This window comes from Artemia franciscana, chromosome 2 (genome assembly GCF_032884065.1).
Source record: "Artemia franciscana chromosome 2, ASM3288406v1, whole genome shotgun sequence".
Lineage (NCBI taxonomy): Eukaryota > Metazoa > Arthropoda > Branchiopoda > Anostraca > Artemiidae > Artemia > Artemia franciscana.
Genome location: NC_088864.1, coordinates 30,259,281 through 30,276,134, shown reverse-complemented (window position 1 = coordinate 30,276,134; position 16,854 = coordinate 30,259,281). Strand labels below are relative to the sequence as shown.

General features: G+C 34.5%; 1 protein-coding gene across 3 annotated transcripts in view; it reads left to right on the top strand.

Moving 5' to 3' along the window:
* The window catches only part of LOC136040032 (DNA topoisomerase 3-beta-1-like), a gene marked incomplete at its 3' end in the record, with an annotated part of 49,825 nt that overhangs the window by 9,481 nt on the left and 23,490 nt on the right, over positions 1–16,854 (top strand). For all 3 annotated transcript variants that reach the window (XM_065724099.1, XM_065724108.1, XM_065724105.1), the window contains 3 exon segments: positions 8,116–8,313; positions 14,885–15,052; positions 15,822–15,950. In XM_065724099.1, coding sequence (XP_065580171.1) covers positions 8,116–8,313; positions 14,885–15,052; positions 15,822–15,950 — 495 coding nt within the window.

The following is a 16,854-nucleotide window of genomic DNA, read 5'->3' as shown; positions in this document are numbered from 1 at the left end:
AAAGACGGCACAAACACATAAAAAAAAAGAGACAGAAGGAGAAAAGGAATACTGTTTTCCTAAATTAGTGATTACTATAGACCAGCACTTGAATGAGGCCTTAACCCTACTCATCCATACAATCACATAGGTCAAACAGCATAGCCATACACAATCAACCATAAAGAATAATCCATGGACAGGCAGTCATGTCGTCAATAAGTATAAGTCGTCATTTACCAAACAATAAAAAAATAATAAAGACAAATAATTCAGAGGCAACAACCCAACCCATATATATACATATATATATATATATATATATATATATATATATATATATATATATATATATATATATATATATATATATATATATATATATATATATATATATATATATATATATATATATATATATATATATATATATATATATATATATATATATTCTTTCTCATATTGTAATGAAGACGGACCTTGGACATAGGGCCGAAATATCCACTGAATTGATTTCCACTGTCTTGAAAAATTTTTTCCTATTGTTTCTACTTTTGTTTGTTTTTGCAGCTTAAATATTGCCAAGAAAACAAATTGGCTTGTAGCATTAATATTTCTTTATGAGTCAAAATAGTAGCTGACTTAATTTTATCAGAGTTGGTAGTCAGAAGAGCTTATCAATAATATCTATCTAATGGCTGAGGGCATTAGCTTGAAACTTTTGGGACATGTTAAGGGGGATGTGGAAAACTGATTGAGGGGAAATATCCCCCGTTTCGATGCTCTTTTTGGATTCCCCCTTTTTAGACAATTTCTTAATTTCCAATGTCAGCTCTGACAAACTCTCAACATTCACTCTAAACACAGACTCACAGACTCTAAACGTAGACTCTGAAATCTAAGAACGAATTAACTACAAAATAAATGTATCCATAAAAAGAAACTTGCCAACATTTCCTTTTTCAATAAATTTCGTTTTTTCTGGTTTTGAACAGTAAAAAACCAACTTGCCAATCAAAATTCCTTAAAATTTTTACCTAAATGCTCTTAGAAGTAGTAATGGTCACAAGCAGTATTAGTAATAGCAGTAGTAGTAGTATGCACATGTTGCCTTTTGTTAAGTTGAAAATCTCATCATCATGCCCTGAAAGTTTCAATTTGACACTCTTGAGCTGATCCTAAGATATTGCTGATGCCCTCTTTTGACAACCTGTATCCATATTGTTTATTTCATATCGTTTAACTTTCCCTCAACATACCATGAAATTTCACCTTAATGCTTTTCAAAAATACTTAATTTTTCAGTGGCAACACTGAAAAAAGCAGCTGGTAAATTTCTCGGTTAAAAATTTCTTGCTTACTAGTGACTCTTGTGTTCTAAATTACTAAGCCTGGAATTAGTACACAGAATAGACTAAATTGAACATTTTTTTTGAAACCCTTAATCATCTATTAGACCAGCCCAACCTCTGCAGCCCAAATTTCCTTCAGGTAGGGTTGCCAGATTATGGCTATGAGATAGCGACTTACTCGTTCTGAAAACGAGTTCAAAAAGGGTTCGGCAGTCCCCAAAAAAATTGATAGATGCGTCCAAAGCTTGCAAAAAATAGTTAATGGATGATTTAGCAGCACTTCTGTGTGATGGCTGTGAAAAAGGGCTTCGTGTTGACTGTGTAGAAATGAACGAACCAGAATATCAGCTTTTCACAAACATGATTCGGCGATTGGATTCAGTCTGGAGGTGTCTAATTTGCAAACAGAAAAGGCCGAACGACGAAGTTGTCACTGCAAGGGAGATGTGAGAAATTGTGTGCACTGAGATGAGCTGCTTTTTCGCTCTATTTTAAGAAGAATTCAAATTTGAATTAAAGAAGGAACTGGATCCTATCATTCAAAGAATTTCGAACCTTGAAATTGAAATTCAAAACAAATGCTCTATGGATGATGTCAAGCAAGTAGTGATAGAAACAGATAAACAAAAATTACAAAATCTCAGCGAAAATACTTCTGCAGACATTACAACAAAGCTTGAGGCAAGTGCTACGCCATCTATCAAAAGCTCTTAATACTCGTCAGATATTATTCACAAACAGAAAAATCTGACAGTTTCGGTATTGCAGAAAACGTGCATTTGCAGACAAGAAGAGAACAAAATTTCGCCGTTTTGGCCGTTCTAAACGACGAAGTATTTCAATATTGCTCCTTTAGGTGCAGTTTTTCTGTGAGGCTTGGAAAAACGCAAGAGAATAAAGTTAGACCAATTAAGTTCAGTTTTAGATCCCCAGTAAAATGTGAGGCGGCTTGTCATTTTCTCCTATCGAACATGAAATTACTTCAAGATCCACGTCTTCAGTTCGAGATATATCATAATCGAACCTATATAGAACTTGCTGAGAAAGACTTACGATGCATTGCAAATATAATTCGAGGAAAAGATGTCACCCGGCGAAAAAGGTTGGAAAATACGTCTTGGCAGTAATGGACCAGAACTTTCGAAGTTGGCTAATTTTGTGCCCCATAGGAAGGACAAGTTCAAAATTGATTAGTTGAGTGTTTTGTATACTAATGCTGACAGTTTATGCAATAAGTTCGATGAATTTAGTGCGAAAATCTCTGAGAGAAATCCACATATTATAGTAGTCACGGAAGCTTTACCAAAGAACTGCAGTGATCCAACTGTTTACCATTTGCCCTTAAACGGTTATTCCCTTGAAGTTAATGTGAGAGCAAAGAGAGGGATTTTTGTGTACATATCTCGTTCACTATCATACAGTATAGTGCAGGATTTTCAGTCCCCTGATTTAATTGAGTCTATTTGTCTGGATGTGCATGTTACTGCCCCTAGAAATATAATTCGTTTGGCTGCGTTCGTTTTATAGAAGTTCTTCGTTAAATGATGAGTTTGAGTTTTTTGAGTGTTTTCGTGAATTGTCTAAAAATAGTTGTCCAGTCCTAGTTGTTGGTGATTTTAATCTGCCAAAGATAGATTGGCAAAATCTGTGCACGGAAGCTTCTGAGAATAGTAGGGATCAAAGTTGTCTATCTGCTGTTGTTGAAAATTATTTTATTCAGCTTTGTGATTCAGCCAACATGGTTCAGAGCTGATCAGACTCTCTCCACTAGACCTAGTTTTAACCAAGTCGAGTGATTTTGTATTAAATATTGATTTTTTGCCCGCCATTAGGAAAGAGTGATCACGTTGTTTTAGAAATTACTTTAAGATTATCTATTCCAGAAGTTAAATCGTCGAAGGTACCATATGATTATGCGAAAGCTGATTATGATGTGTTTAAGAAATTTATTATTGACTTATTTGTGATGAATTTAGGAAACCTGATTTATCGTTAGGTGTGATTTTCAATATTTTACTCAAAGCAATATCACAAGGACGTGAAAAAATTGTCCCCAAAATAAATTTCTGCCCAAGGTTTAAAAACAGAGTGAGGCTTTCTAAACCAGTACTCCAAGCAATAAAATGAAAAAAAATGCAGCTTAGAGAGGCTTCATTGCTGATAGGACTGATGCGAATATGGAAACTTATAAAAGAGCTAGAAATCATGCGACCGAACTTACGTGACAATAGGCGGAAGCTTGAGTCAATTTTGATTAGGAATTCTGAAAAAAAAAATCCGAAAGCATTTTGGCGGTATGCTGGTCATTTTTCAGGAGATAAGTCACCATCGTTCAGTGTTTTTAGGGAAGGTACCATTCAAGGAGGCACACTCGTGCCTCTATAAAGAGGCGACACACGACAATGTTAAGCGATCTTCGGTTCCAGTGGTCGCAGAGGGATGGGGAGGTATGCATTTCGTAGCCCGAGCTCTAACTAAGAAACCTGCAAAATTTCATCCCCCTCCAACTTTTCCTTCATGGGGAAAATCTGGCCGAAAGTTTCGACCTGTCAACCCCAGCCCCCCTTTAACGTTGTCCGATCGGGCTGAAATTCACAAGTTAAGGTCCCCTAGGGCCCAGGAGCTTATCCGCGAAATGGCTTCGGAAAGGCCCTCTTTTAATTAACAAAAAATTGAAATGAATGAATAATGGAATAACTTCGAAAAATGTTAAACACAAGAGGACAGGAGAACCATTGCGCCGAAACTAGTAATTAGTAACAATGAAGTCCCCCCACAAAAAAACCTGTACCAAAGAGTCTTTAAAAGCTGGGGGTTTGGGGGGCGGCAGCCCCCCAACTGCCTCTTCTAATTCCTGTACGTTTTAAGGTTCGACTTTGGGACGCAGCCTCTTTAACTCTTTAAGAAAACGAAGTTTTTTTCATATTATTTCTGTACGTTTTTCTACAATCCATGGTGGATGTAATTTAATAATTCCTGTACTCCTCGTACAGGAATTAGGAGAGGAACTTGGGTGGCTGCCGCCCCCCCGCTTTTAAATCATTGTATAAAATAGAAAAAAAAATAGATATCTTATAGAAAAGGACGTCTGTAAAGCCGAGAAGCTCAACTGTATTTTTAATAGTAGTTTTTAAGTTTCTGAAACAGAGATTTCGACAAAACATGAATCGGAATTTAATATAAGGAGTGATTTAACTAGTCCGAATGGAGTATCTGACGACCGTTTGTTTTCTATTTCTGAGGTTTTGAAAGCACTGGGAACGATGGATACAGTTAAAATGCCCGGACATTGACGGTATTACAAATATTATGTTAAAAAATTTGGCATCTGTTTTATGCGAGCCGCTTGTCATACTGTTCAATCAGTCGTTTTCGGCTGGATCTCTTCCAAGTAGATGGAAAGAAGCTCTTTTGAAGCCGCTATACAAGTCTGGTAGACGTGATTTTGTCTAACTTACAGACCATTTTCTACTACTTCAATATTTTGCAGAATAATGGATAAAATTTTTGGTTAATCGCATACGGCTAAACTATGAAGAAAATGGACTATGGTCAGAGGCACAACACGCATACAAGCAGAAGCGTTCATGTAGTACGCAACTATTGGGGGTCATAAAAGATTTCTAACAGTTTGCTGACGAAGGTGATCAATTGGATTGCATAATTTCGATTTTTCTAAGGCCTTCGACAAAAATACCACTCTAAGCTTCTTCGAAAACTCCAAAATCTCGGTAGCGTACACGTAGGTGGATCGAAGTTTCATGATTGGTAGAAGTCAAGCTGTTGTTGATGGTCAGGAAAAATCTTCAAGTATAATAGTTAGTAGCGAGGTTCCAGAGGGTAGTTGCTTAGGTCTTATTTTATTCTCCATAAATATAAATGATCTACCGTCAGTTATAAGAAATTCTATGTTAAAATTTTTGCTGATGATGTGAAGCTGTATAGGAAAGTTTTCTCGGTACAAGATGAACAACTACTCCAGGAGGATATAGAAAGTTTAGGCGAATGGAGCAGGGTATACTATATGGTTTTAAACACTTCAAAGTGTGCCGTTATGCATTATCTCCTTAGGCAGTTGGTTGGAAATTTGCATTCTCACTATCTGATTGGTAGCACCAATGTACCAGAGGCGATGACTATCCGCGATCTTGGCATAGTATTTGATCCGTTATTAAAGTTTGATGAGCATGCGAGGATTGTCTCAGTTATAGTACGGTTTACATTGTCTAGAATCAAAAGAGTATTTTGAAGTTTAATGTGAATTTTTTTTAAACTATACAAGTCAAAGGTTCGCCCTATGCTTTAATATTGCTCTCCAGTATATAAAGATGATAGGAAGAAAATTGGATCAGTACAAAGATCTGCTACAAAGGTAATTCCCTACCTGATGCATTTGTCGTATTCAAAACGTTTAGAGGCGTTAGGATTGCCGTTCTCAGGGGCCACAGTATTGTAAATGGCATTGTAGGTTTGGATTCGGAAAATTTCTTTCATAGAAGCCATTATACGACAATCAGGCAAAACGCATTGAAATTTTACCCCCCTCCCCCACACCAAAATCCAAAATAGGTGAGATGTCTTTTGTAAGTAGATCAATAAAACTGTGGAACTCATTACCTGATAGTTGTGTCACTGCTTGTACTGTTCCTAGTTTTAAGACTGAGTTAGTAAATACCTCTTTTTACAGTGATGTATATTGTTAACCATAAGTTTACCATTGATTTTTGTTAAATATTCTAGCAGCTGCCAGTTTTAGATTTTCATTTTGTATGTTATGCGTACAAGCTTTTGGATGAATGAATAAATAAATACCTTTGCAAATTTACCGCCTTTGCCATAAGGACGTCTGTGGTGTGTGTTTGTGTGTGTGTGTGTGTGTGGGGGGGGGGGGGGGTTGACCTCTGCAGAAACACAGTTTTTGCAACTATGCTGAACAAATAGCTATCTCAAAACTTAGATTGGATGTTTTTGGGGGATAATGATGGGGTTGAGTTGAATGTTTGTTGAGTTATAACGAGGGTTCACTTAAATGTAAGTTGAGTTAAATGGGAGTTGGATAGAAGGAGGGTTGAGGCAAATGATTAGAATTTATTTGGGTTAGGGCAAACAAGGGTTTAGTTGCGTAAGAAAAATAAGACAGTAAGAAAAAAAAAATGCTCGAATCTTCCGGCTTCATGGCTTTACCAACAAAGAAAAAGAGAAAAAGAAAAATGTTCTTTTTCAAGAAAGAGAAGAGAAAAACTTTCGTCTCTTGTAGGTTTTCTGACAAAACAATGAAATATCCTTACCTTCTCTAGTTTAATATTTGCTATCTTAATTAGAAGTTTTACCTGTTATCTATATATATCTGCTTATTCTCATTTTCAAGGCGTTGTGGTCTAAGGAATTACTTACGTTTTTCTCTTAAGACCTTATCTGCAACAACTCTGCGTCTAATAAATACCATTATCATTTCACTTACTACTGAAATCAAGCTATTGTCATTATAATTACTATTTTCACTCTTGTCATCTTTCTTATACTAGAGCTCGGTTAAAGTTTCACTTAAATCACTAGTTGTTTCCATAGAAAAAAATATAATCACAATTTATAAGGTAAAATTTCTAACTTTTATGTCCTCATGTTTCAAAACATATTTGTCATGCTTTTAGTGCTTACTAATATGTTATAACTCTTGATTACTTTAGTTAAATAAATAGGATCCTTCAAATTAATGTGAAATGTTTGGTTTAGTAAATATCCTCAAAAATTGGGAGGGGGGAAAATTTGAAAGCTCCCCTGTGTGCGTGACATACGGTAAACATCTATCAACATTCAGGCCAAGTTTAAAATTTTTCAGCATGTCCAGAATAAGCTTTTGCCCTCTCCGTGTACGTCCATGTCTGTATTTGAAGAGCAGATGCTAATTTGTATATTCTGACCACATGTTACAGACATAAGCTAATCAGGTAAAAATGAGCCACACCTGCACACAGGGAAGATAGGAGGAGGGGGGAGGAAACACAAATTCTGGAAAATAATTAACTTTAAAAAAATACATCAATTTTCAGTAAAAAGTTGTCTGAAAATGGACATACTACAGTTTTAACCCCACCCATAGGAAAAATGCTCTGACACATCTCCTCCTCTTCTGAAGTTTAGACCTATGTGTATATAGATAATGTGCTGTACTTGATTGTAGAGAAAAGCAGCATCGAACCTGGACTTGATTCCTACAGAAGAGCATTTTTCTTGTAATTTTACTTTTTGTGACATTTTCAGAGGATTTTACTTGGGATAGGGGGATCAAAAATACGGAAAAGGGTATTTTTTGTCACGTTTTTTTTTTGGGGGGGGGAATGGGGGTCGTTTAAAGAGAGTTATTCAGAAGGTTAGTCCACTCCCTGTCTTCGTGTATGTCTGTTGTGATCTACAATGTGTACTACGATGACATTGGACCAGTTTTCTGCTGAAATATTGTAAAAAATATATCTGCTCACTAGAGATATAATAAAAGCAAAAATTGATAAAACTGAGAATATATGGAATATATTTATATACTATAAATGGAATAAAATACAACTGAAAGTCTTCTGAGAAGTCTCGATTGACAAAAAAGAAAAGAAAGAATTTACCATAGGTGAAATTTTATCGTCTTCCAAAAAGGCTATTTAAGGCAGAAACCTATTAATATGAGTGTTGGTTATTAAGCTATCGAAATCATTTAATTATTTATGCAGTCAAAGTGTAAAAGGATCTTGTATTTGAGATGTAGGATAGACTAGTAATTTTTTATGTGTTATAGGTTGAACTCTTCTCATGTCCTACAGAAAAGAAGGAGGCTAATCCGAAGCTTCGCATACCAGCACATCTATCACGTGAAGCTAAAGGTGCCACCTATGTTGTTCTGTGGTTAGACTGTGATAAAGAGGGTGAAAATATTTGTTTCGAAGTTCTAGATAGAATTAAACCGGTTCTTAAGCGACCTGCAATGAAGGAACAGGTTAAGTTGTTTTATTTCTTTGTTTCATTTTCAGTGGGCCTACCAGTCTTATTGGCTCAACACTTAAGTATCACGGTTTTCTCTCATCATCTAAAAACAATTGTGTTGTAACTACCAGTTTCAGAAAGCGGACCAGCGAATCTTGAACCACGAACCTCATGGTTAGACAAATCTACATAGGTTAGACAATCTCTTTCCAGGCAAATTTTCGTTAATATGTAAGGTGAAATTACTTGATTTAGGTGAAATAAGCATTCAATGACTTTCAGAAGTTAATATTTAAGGTATTTCCAAAAAGTTTTATGATAGTTCTTTGAAATGTTAACAAAGGATGGGCCGGAAAGAAATTGCTTACCCCAAGCTACTATGTATACCTACTAAAATTTTGGGTTAATTCACCATATCTAGGATATTCCGTTTCCAAAAACGGAAATGGTTTTTAAAACCAACTCTACCACTCTATTTGTACATAATTTACAGGATTGGATATACTGCCCACCCCCCACTACCTGTTGGCTTAGAAAAAAGCATACCTGCTCCAAAAATTATCCTAAACTGCTTCAACATTCGTTAGTTGGATGGACCGTGAAAGGTCACTAACAATTTATCTTCAAAAATTTTGCATTAATTCACGCACACTTGATAGAAATTGCAACTTTGAAGCACTTCTGACTTTCTTTAATATTTCCTGAAAGAAGTTGGGCTACATAAATGAATATCTCAGGAATTGACCCAATACCTACTCCTGAAAATTTTATTTCATCTAGATCAAGTACTTTTTTCTTAAAGTTAACGAAAATTTGGCCAGATTGTAATTTTTCACCCGTATGTAGCCTTATTTAAAAAGCGATTGGTTATCACGCTGTGTACTTACCTACTAAAATTTTGAAAGTTAGCCTTTATTGATATGATGTGGCCTATCATATCAAGCACTTGCTACTAGATATTCCATCTTCTCCATACATATGCTTATGCTTCCCTGTTCGGAGCATTCCATGTTCCCTATGTTCCTTATTCGCTAATTCCGGCAACGAGATCGGCATCTCGTTGCCGGAATTAGCGAATCTATAAAAAGTCACGATTTTATGATCTCCCACAAGGAGTCTACGTCAAAAAATTTGAAGAATTGGCAGGGGAAAATAATAAAAATTATATTTATTTACCCAAACTAGCACGACCAATATTTTCCATTTTCAAAATTACCTTGAGACTGGTGGACACGCTTGCCACCCTGAGAAAAGAATCAAACAATCATCTAAATTTACTTCAGTTCAGTAGTGTTTATGGTATAGAAATATAAATAATATTTTCTGTAATATTTTTCCTAAACTTCTTTCTTTGATATTTGAAATCCATATTTTTGCAATAAAGATTACGTCACGAAAATCTATGATCTTTTTTTTGTAAAATTTAATCAAAGAAATAATCATTGGGATAAAAAATAAGAAAAAGAGGTATAGTTCTACCAATACTCTACAGTAGATTTAAATTAGAATGATAATAATAACAGAATTGACATCATCACAGAAATGAACTTGATCGAGGATGAGTGGCATTATGTTTTTATTTCGAAAAGCAAATACTTAAAATAAGATCTTTTTCTGGAAGTGATGCTGTGCCGTAGTTAAATTTTAATTTAAAGAGTCGGGTTTGAAGTGAGTGTTGACCCTCTTTGCATTTAAGATGATCTTGAATATGCTCTTAAAAATGGACGGAAATCAAACAGTTCGTGGTAACGAACTGTAGTAAGGAGCGATCCGTCTCAATAGTAAACGAAAGCCTAAAAAAAGGAATTTTGATACTAAGAGATACATCAAAAGAATCGGATTTTTATGCTGATTTTAAATGTACAAATTTCGTCAAATTTAGTTTTACCCATCAAAAGATACTGGCCTGAGAAAATTTGCCTTATTTTGGAAAATAGGGGAAAACACCCCCTAAAAGCCATTGAATCCTAACGAAAATAACACCATCGCATTCAGCGTATAGGAGAACCCCTCTGTAGAAATTTCAAGCTTTTATCTACAAAAAATGTGGAACTTTGTATTTTTTGCCAGAAGACCGATCACGGTGTATTTTTTTTCCAGGAGTGATTGTATCGACCTGGTGGTCCTAGAATGTCGCGAGAGGGTTTATTATAACGAAACTCAAAAGTTCTAGCGCCCTTTTTAAGTGACCAAAAAAATTGGAGGGCACCTAGGCCCCCTCCCATGCTAATTTTGTTCCCAAAGTCAACGGATCAAAATTTTGAGATAGCCATTGTGTTCAGCATAGTCGAAAAACATAAAACTATGTCTTTGGGGACGACTTACTCCCCCACAGTCCCCGGGGAAGGGGCTGCAAGTCACAAGCTTTCACCACTGTTTACATACGGTAATGGTTAGTGGGAAGTGTACAGACGTTTCCAGGGGGATTTTTTGATTGGGGGGGGGGTGGTTGAGGGGAGGGAGCTACGTGGAAGGATCTTTCCTTGTAGGAACTTGTCATGGGGGAAGAGGAATTCCATGATGGGGGCACAGGATTTTCTAGCATTATTTAAAAAAAATATAAATATAAATATGAAAAGTTTTTTCAACTGAAAGTAAGGAGCAGCATTAAAACTTAAAACGAACAGAAATTACTACGCATATGAGGGGTTCATTTCCTCCTAAATGCTTCGCTCTTTACGCTACAGTACTTTTAGTAATTTCAACAATTTGTTCTATGGCCTTTGTTCTGTGGTCATTCTTAAAGAATTGGGTCAAATTTTAAGCTTTAGTGTAAAGAGCAAGCTATTAACAAGGGGGAAACCCCCTCATATACGTAATAAAAATATACGAATATAGAAGTTCGTTACGTAAGTTAATTTGTAAGGTTGCCTACGTATATTTTTTTCTAATAAAAAAGTTCGTAAAAAATTAAAAGTTCTAGTTGCCTTTTTAAGTAACCAATAATTGGAGGGCAACTATGCCTCCTCCCCCACCCTTTTTTTCTCAAAATCGTCCGATCAAAGTTAAGTGAAAGCCATTTAGCCAAAAAATAGAATAATATACATATTTTGTTTTCAAACAGTTCTTGGTAACGAACTGTGATAAGGAGTGACCTGGCTCAATATCAATCGTATTTTTATGCTGATTTTAAATATTTAAGTTCCATCAACTTTAGTCTTCATATCAAAAGTTACGAACCTGAGAAAATTTGCCTTATTTTAGAAAAAAGGTGGAAACACCCCCTAAAAGTCATAGAATCTTAACGAAAATATGAGAAAGCCATTTAGCCAAAAAAAAAAAAAAAAAAAAAAAAAAAAAATGCAAATTTTGTTTTAATTATTTATATGTGGTGAGCCAAAATCAAAACATGCATTAATTCAAAACGTTCAGAAATTAAATAAAGAAACAATTTTTTTCACTGCAAGTAAGGAGCGACATTAAAACTTAAAACAAGCAGAAATTATTCCGTATATCAAAGGGGCTGTCCTCTCCTCAATGCCTCCCTCTTTACGCTAAAGTTTTTTATTGTTTTAAAAAGTAGAGTTATGAGAAAGAGTCAAACTTTAGCATAAAGAGCGGTGCGTTGAGGAGGGGACAGCCCCTTTCATATACGGAATAATTTCTGTTTGTTTTAAGTTTTAATGTCGCTCCGTATTTGCAGTTAAAAGCTTGTTTGTTTTTTTTAATTAAAAAAAGAAATGGTTTTCATGTATGAAAGTAAAGAGCAGGCAACATCAATTTTTGACTTTTGTCCGAATTCTTTAAGAGCAACTGCTCTAACACAAGGGCCATTGAATTGGAATGAGAAAATATTTCTAAATTACAACTGTACAACTTAAGCGTAAAGAGAAGGCGCAGCCACCCTAATCGAATACTGTTATGTGTGGTTATTTTATTTCCAGTATGACCGATTATGCATTTTAACTTTTGTTTCTTTCATATTTTTTATTCATTCACGGTGATTTCTATTTTTCAAGTATGATTTGTTTTTCATTTTAATTTATGTCCGTTCTGTGTATCATTTATTTATTCATAGTAATCTCTGCTCGTAGAAAGTTTGATTTATTAAATGACTCCATTCCTGCTCTTTGTAGGTTTTAATGTGGGTCTTTACCTTCTCGGAGCAAAAAATTATTCTAAAGATTATATATATATATATATATATATATATATATATATATATATATATATATATATATATATATATATATATATATATATATATATATATATATATCCTTGTTACAATATTCTTGGACATATAGCCTTGTTACAATAAAATCACCGATTTTAGACTAAAGAATTATTAGTAGAATCAATAGTCAATTTCACTTTATGAATCTACAACGAAAAAGCTTATTTTTCTATCGCCGATCAACACTTATGAAAATATTTTATGGTGCAAGACGCTCCCACTATGAATGTTCATGATGCGTTCAAATCCTTGTTCAACATACGTTATTATTTTTTATTTATAATCCTTTTAAAAGAGGATTCCTGAAATTGCAAATGCTTAAATAAGCTAATTTTAATGATTCTGTACGAGCATTCGGCTTACTCTCTACTACTTTAACATGCTTTTATTTATAATATAGAAACATTTGAATAAGTTACACGAATTAAGTTTTTTTTCAAGAAAATCTCTTGTATGCTATTGATCCGAAAAGTTTCCGATTGCAATGTAGATGGAACCAGTCACCAGTAAAATCTACGGAATTTAATGGAATGGGTTTTGATAGGATCTCACCGAAATTTCAGTCTGTTTGGAGGTGCAAATGTTGTTTGACAATCGCTTCAGTAAGTCGAAATGAGATTTTTTGTTATTTTGGAACATTAAATTTTGTTTTTGGTAAGCCAACCTATGCAGCCTACGCAAGCCCAAGGCAAACCAAAGATGGGACGGACGCTATATATGGAACTTTGTATAATAATATACCACTCTGAAATTTGGGGTAGTTGATTTTATACGTGGCTTTACTAGCCTGGGAGACAATGAACGTTCCGAACGTCAAAACGATAAAATCGTCAAAAAGTGATCCTCAAAGACCGCCAAAATAAAGTGAAGGAAATGGCAGAGATTATGAAAATCTCAAAGAAAATTTTTTGTTACAAATTGGAATGAATATTTAGGCATGAGAACGTCCTTTGCGCATCGAGCGCTGTGTTTGCACATGTTAGACCAAAAACACGTTCAAAGGAATATTCCCAAATGTTCATTGATTATGAACATTTCATTTATTCCCAAAGGGGAAAAAATTTCTTGACATAAATTTAAAAAGGCAGAAATTATGGTAAAATGGCCATATTTGCAGAAAAAAAACGCTTGTTTGCCAAGGCACTGTGGCATCCCGCACGTCAGCAGTTTCAATGTCAAAAGTCCAAAAATTAGGGTTTGAATTGGTTAACCACTCACCTTACTCATTAAATCCATCCGTAAGCGATTTTGTTTTATTTCATAGTGTAACAATTGTACTTGGAGGACAGATATTATTGCTAAATGGGGACTCAATGCTTTCGTTAAATGCTTCCATAAGTTATTATATTGCTGAAAAAGATGCCGCATGTTATTTGGATGGTTAAAGAAATGGAAGCATCACTGGGGGATGGCTTGTAGAGTTGCAAGGAGAATATTGAAAACGGATAAAACTTTTGTTAAGACACTGAACTGAATAAAGGCGGAAAAATCAGTTTTTTCTTTCTTGCAAAGTCTACTGTCTCATTAAAAATTTATCAGTTTTGGTATTTTTTTTTCATTAAAATTGTTTTTTTTTTTTTTTTGTTATTAAACTGTATGATAAGACAAAGCCGCAAAGTTTAAAGGAATAATTGATAGGAAATTAGAGCGTATTTTAGAAAAGTTGAGTCTAATATAGTTGTTTGTCTTCTTTGGTCTGCATTAACATACCCTCTGTTTCTAGAACATTTTTGGAATTGAACGCTTCAGCTTTGATTCCTTAAGAAATGATTCTTTTCTAATTTTAAAGATTTCGCCTTTTAAAAGTTAAACTTGTTTTAGGCTCAGGCGTATTTTGGTAACTTTTGAGAAACTCAGGTCCGACCCTGGAATCAGGACTGACCTAAATTCTGCAGAAGACCATATTGTTAAGCTAGTGACTGTAATTTATTTATGATACGGATCTAGTTTAAAAATGTTAAAAGTATAGTTTTATAAAAGTAAATATTAAAATAATATGAATCGCAGAACTTATTAAAACTAATGCGTTGGTTAGCAACTCAGCTTAATTTTTTTTTATCTAAACTTGTTTTTAAATATTAAAGAATATTGCTGTTTTAAGTGCAATTATTAAAAATACCATTATGTTAAATATACGTACTAAAAACATCACGCTGTTTTGCCACTCACATAAGTTTAATGTTTCTGTTTAAACCTGTTTTTAAAATATCGGAATTAAAAATAGAATCATTTCTGCAAAAATTACACATGCCTCTTTTACTCGCTTGTAAAAATATGAAAATGAGTCATTCCATACCAAGCGAGTGAATTTTGCGAATAATCTTTGACTGGCCATTTAGAACTTTCTTCAATTTTTTTGAATGAATTTTCTTTCATCTTTTTGTAGTTTTAGTCTTATTATTTGTAGGTTATTTTTCGTGCCAAATTTTCTGCAATCACCGAGATTGACATTCTAAAAGCGATGGATAATCTGACCGAACCCAATGAAAATGAATCTAAGAGTGTGGATGCCCGAAAAGAGCTCGATCTTAGGATTGGTTGTGCTTTTACTAGATTTCAAACGAAGTTCTTTCGTGTAAGTATCGGATATTGTATTGTTGTTGATTTCCAAGTTGCATATGCACGACATACAGGTGTTTGTTGTGACAGACAAGTGCAAGTTCTGTTTAATTTCTATTTCTGTCTTCCATCAATTTTAAAGACTTTATACTTTATCTGGAACTGTTCTGAAAGCTAGCTGTTGAAAATGTTTAGTTATAAAACAGATATCTATTGTTTGGAAAATATCAAATCTTATAAATGTTTGCTGTAAAAACTGTACACAAAAACGCTTACTTCAGTAAAACTAACACTATTATTTTCCTGTCTACGCAAATAAGGAGAGAGAATAAACACAAATTTCATGGTGGGGAGAGGAGATGCCTTTTGTCTCCTTAGCTATGCCCCTGCAAACATGTAAAATATGTTTTATCAATTAGCCGGCAAAGCAATTGAAGCGGGATGGACAACACAGTAACAAATAGAAGTAAGATACTCTTTACTCAGATATGATTGTAAATAAAGAAAAATTGGGAGCTGGATTACGCATATGATAAGTTGATTGAATTTTGTGAGCCTTTAGGATCTCCAGATTCTATGAAAATTCAGGCAACATTTAACTTTCACCTTCGCAAAAGAAAGTTTAGTGGGGGAAACAATGACATTTCATCCTTTATTATTTCTCTCTTTGCTCTTCTCTTTCTCTCTCTTTGTCTCTCCTTCTCCTTTGATGTACACGTCCTATTATCTTAAAAATTCCACAAATGGAAATTTCGATTAATGAGCACACAAAATTTTCATTCCAGGATAAATATCGTAGCTCAGACTCGACCCTGATTTCATATGGCCCTTGCCAGACTCCTACCCTGGGTTTATGTGTTACTAGACATGATGCTATTCAAAATTTTATTCCAGAACCTTTCTGGGTACTCCAGGTTTGTAATTCTAGTCGAAATTTTTTGTGGCTTGCTTTGATGTGCTGTTTTAACTTTAACTAGTTTCCACACTTCTTAGCATAAGTGATGAAGGAACACCTGCAGAGTATTCATAATAAACGACGTCTCTGTATTATTTGCTTTTTGAGCTAAATGCCTTGAGATTAAATCACTAAAAAAAATTCTGCAACAAAAAAAAATCCTTAAAGAAGCATATAACATCTACGGTTTTTAGAACGGGCTAGTACCTTATTCATAGCATCTTTTTTAATTCAAATTTGTTATTCCTTGTAAGTTTTTTAGATGATATTTACAGTCTAATTATCCTCGACTATCATAAGTCTCTTTGGTGCCAGAACCTTAAAGGAATTGCAAAATTATTTCTTCTATTTTTTGGTCCTTTATCTTCTGTCAAATATGAATCAAACTAAAAACAAGGTTGAAAAAGTAAATTTAATTAATATTTTTTTAAAAGAGTTTTTTAATTAACTTGCCAATTTTGGAATGCAAGTTATTTAGAAAGTTGCTTTCCCTTATCTTATCAATTTCCCATACTCTTTTGATTCGGTTTCACTTTAATGTCTCACAAATAAACATGCCTCCTATAGACACAGGATGTCATAATATTTCACAATCCCTCAGCCGGAGTCGACTCAGCTCCAAATGGATACCCGGAGGAATCTGGGGGGGGGGGAGAATAGATGAAGTGTCGGGTGATTTGCTCCCAAACACGCGTTGCACTGCCATTGATGGTAGAGAATCAGAAGATCGGTACCTGTGCTATGCAGACCATTTGTCAGCATGCAAAACAGTTTTTTTTTTATGCCACCAGCCAGATGTAACGTTGCCAAATTTTGGCGGTTTTTATTGTTTGCCACACCCACAAACTCTAAAAAATTCCATT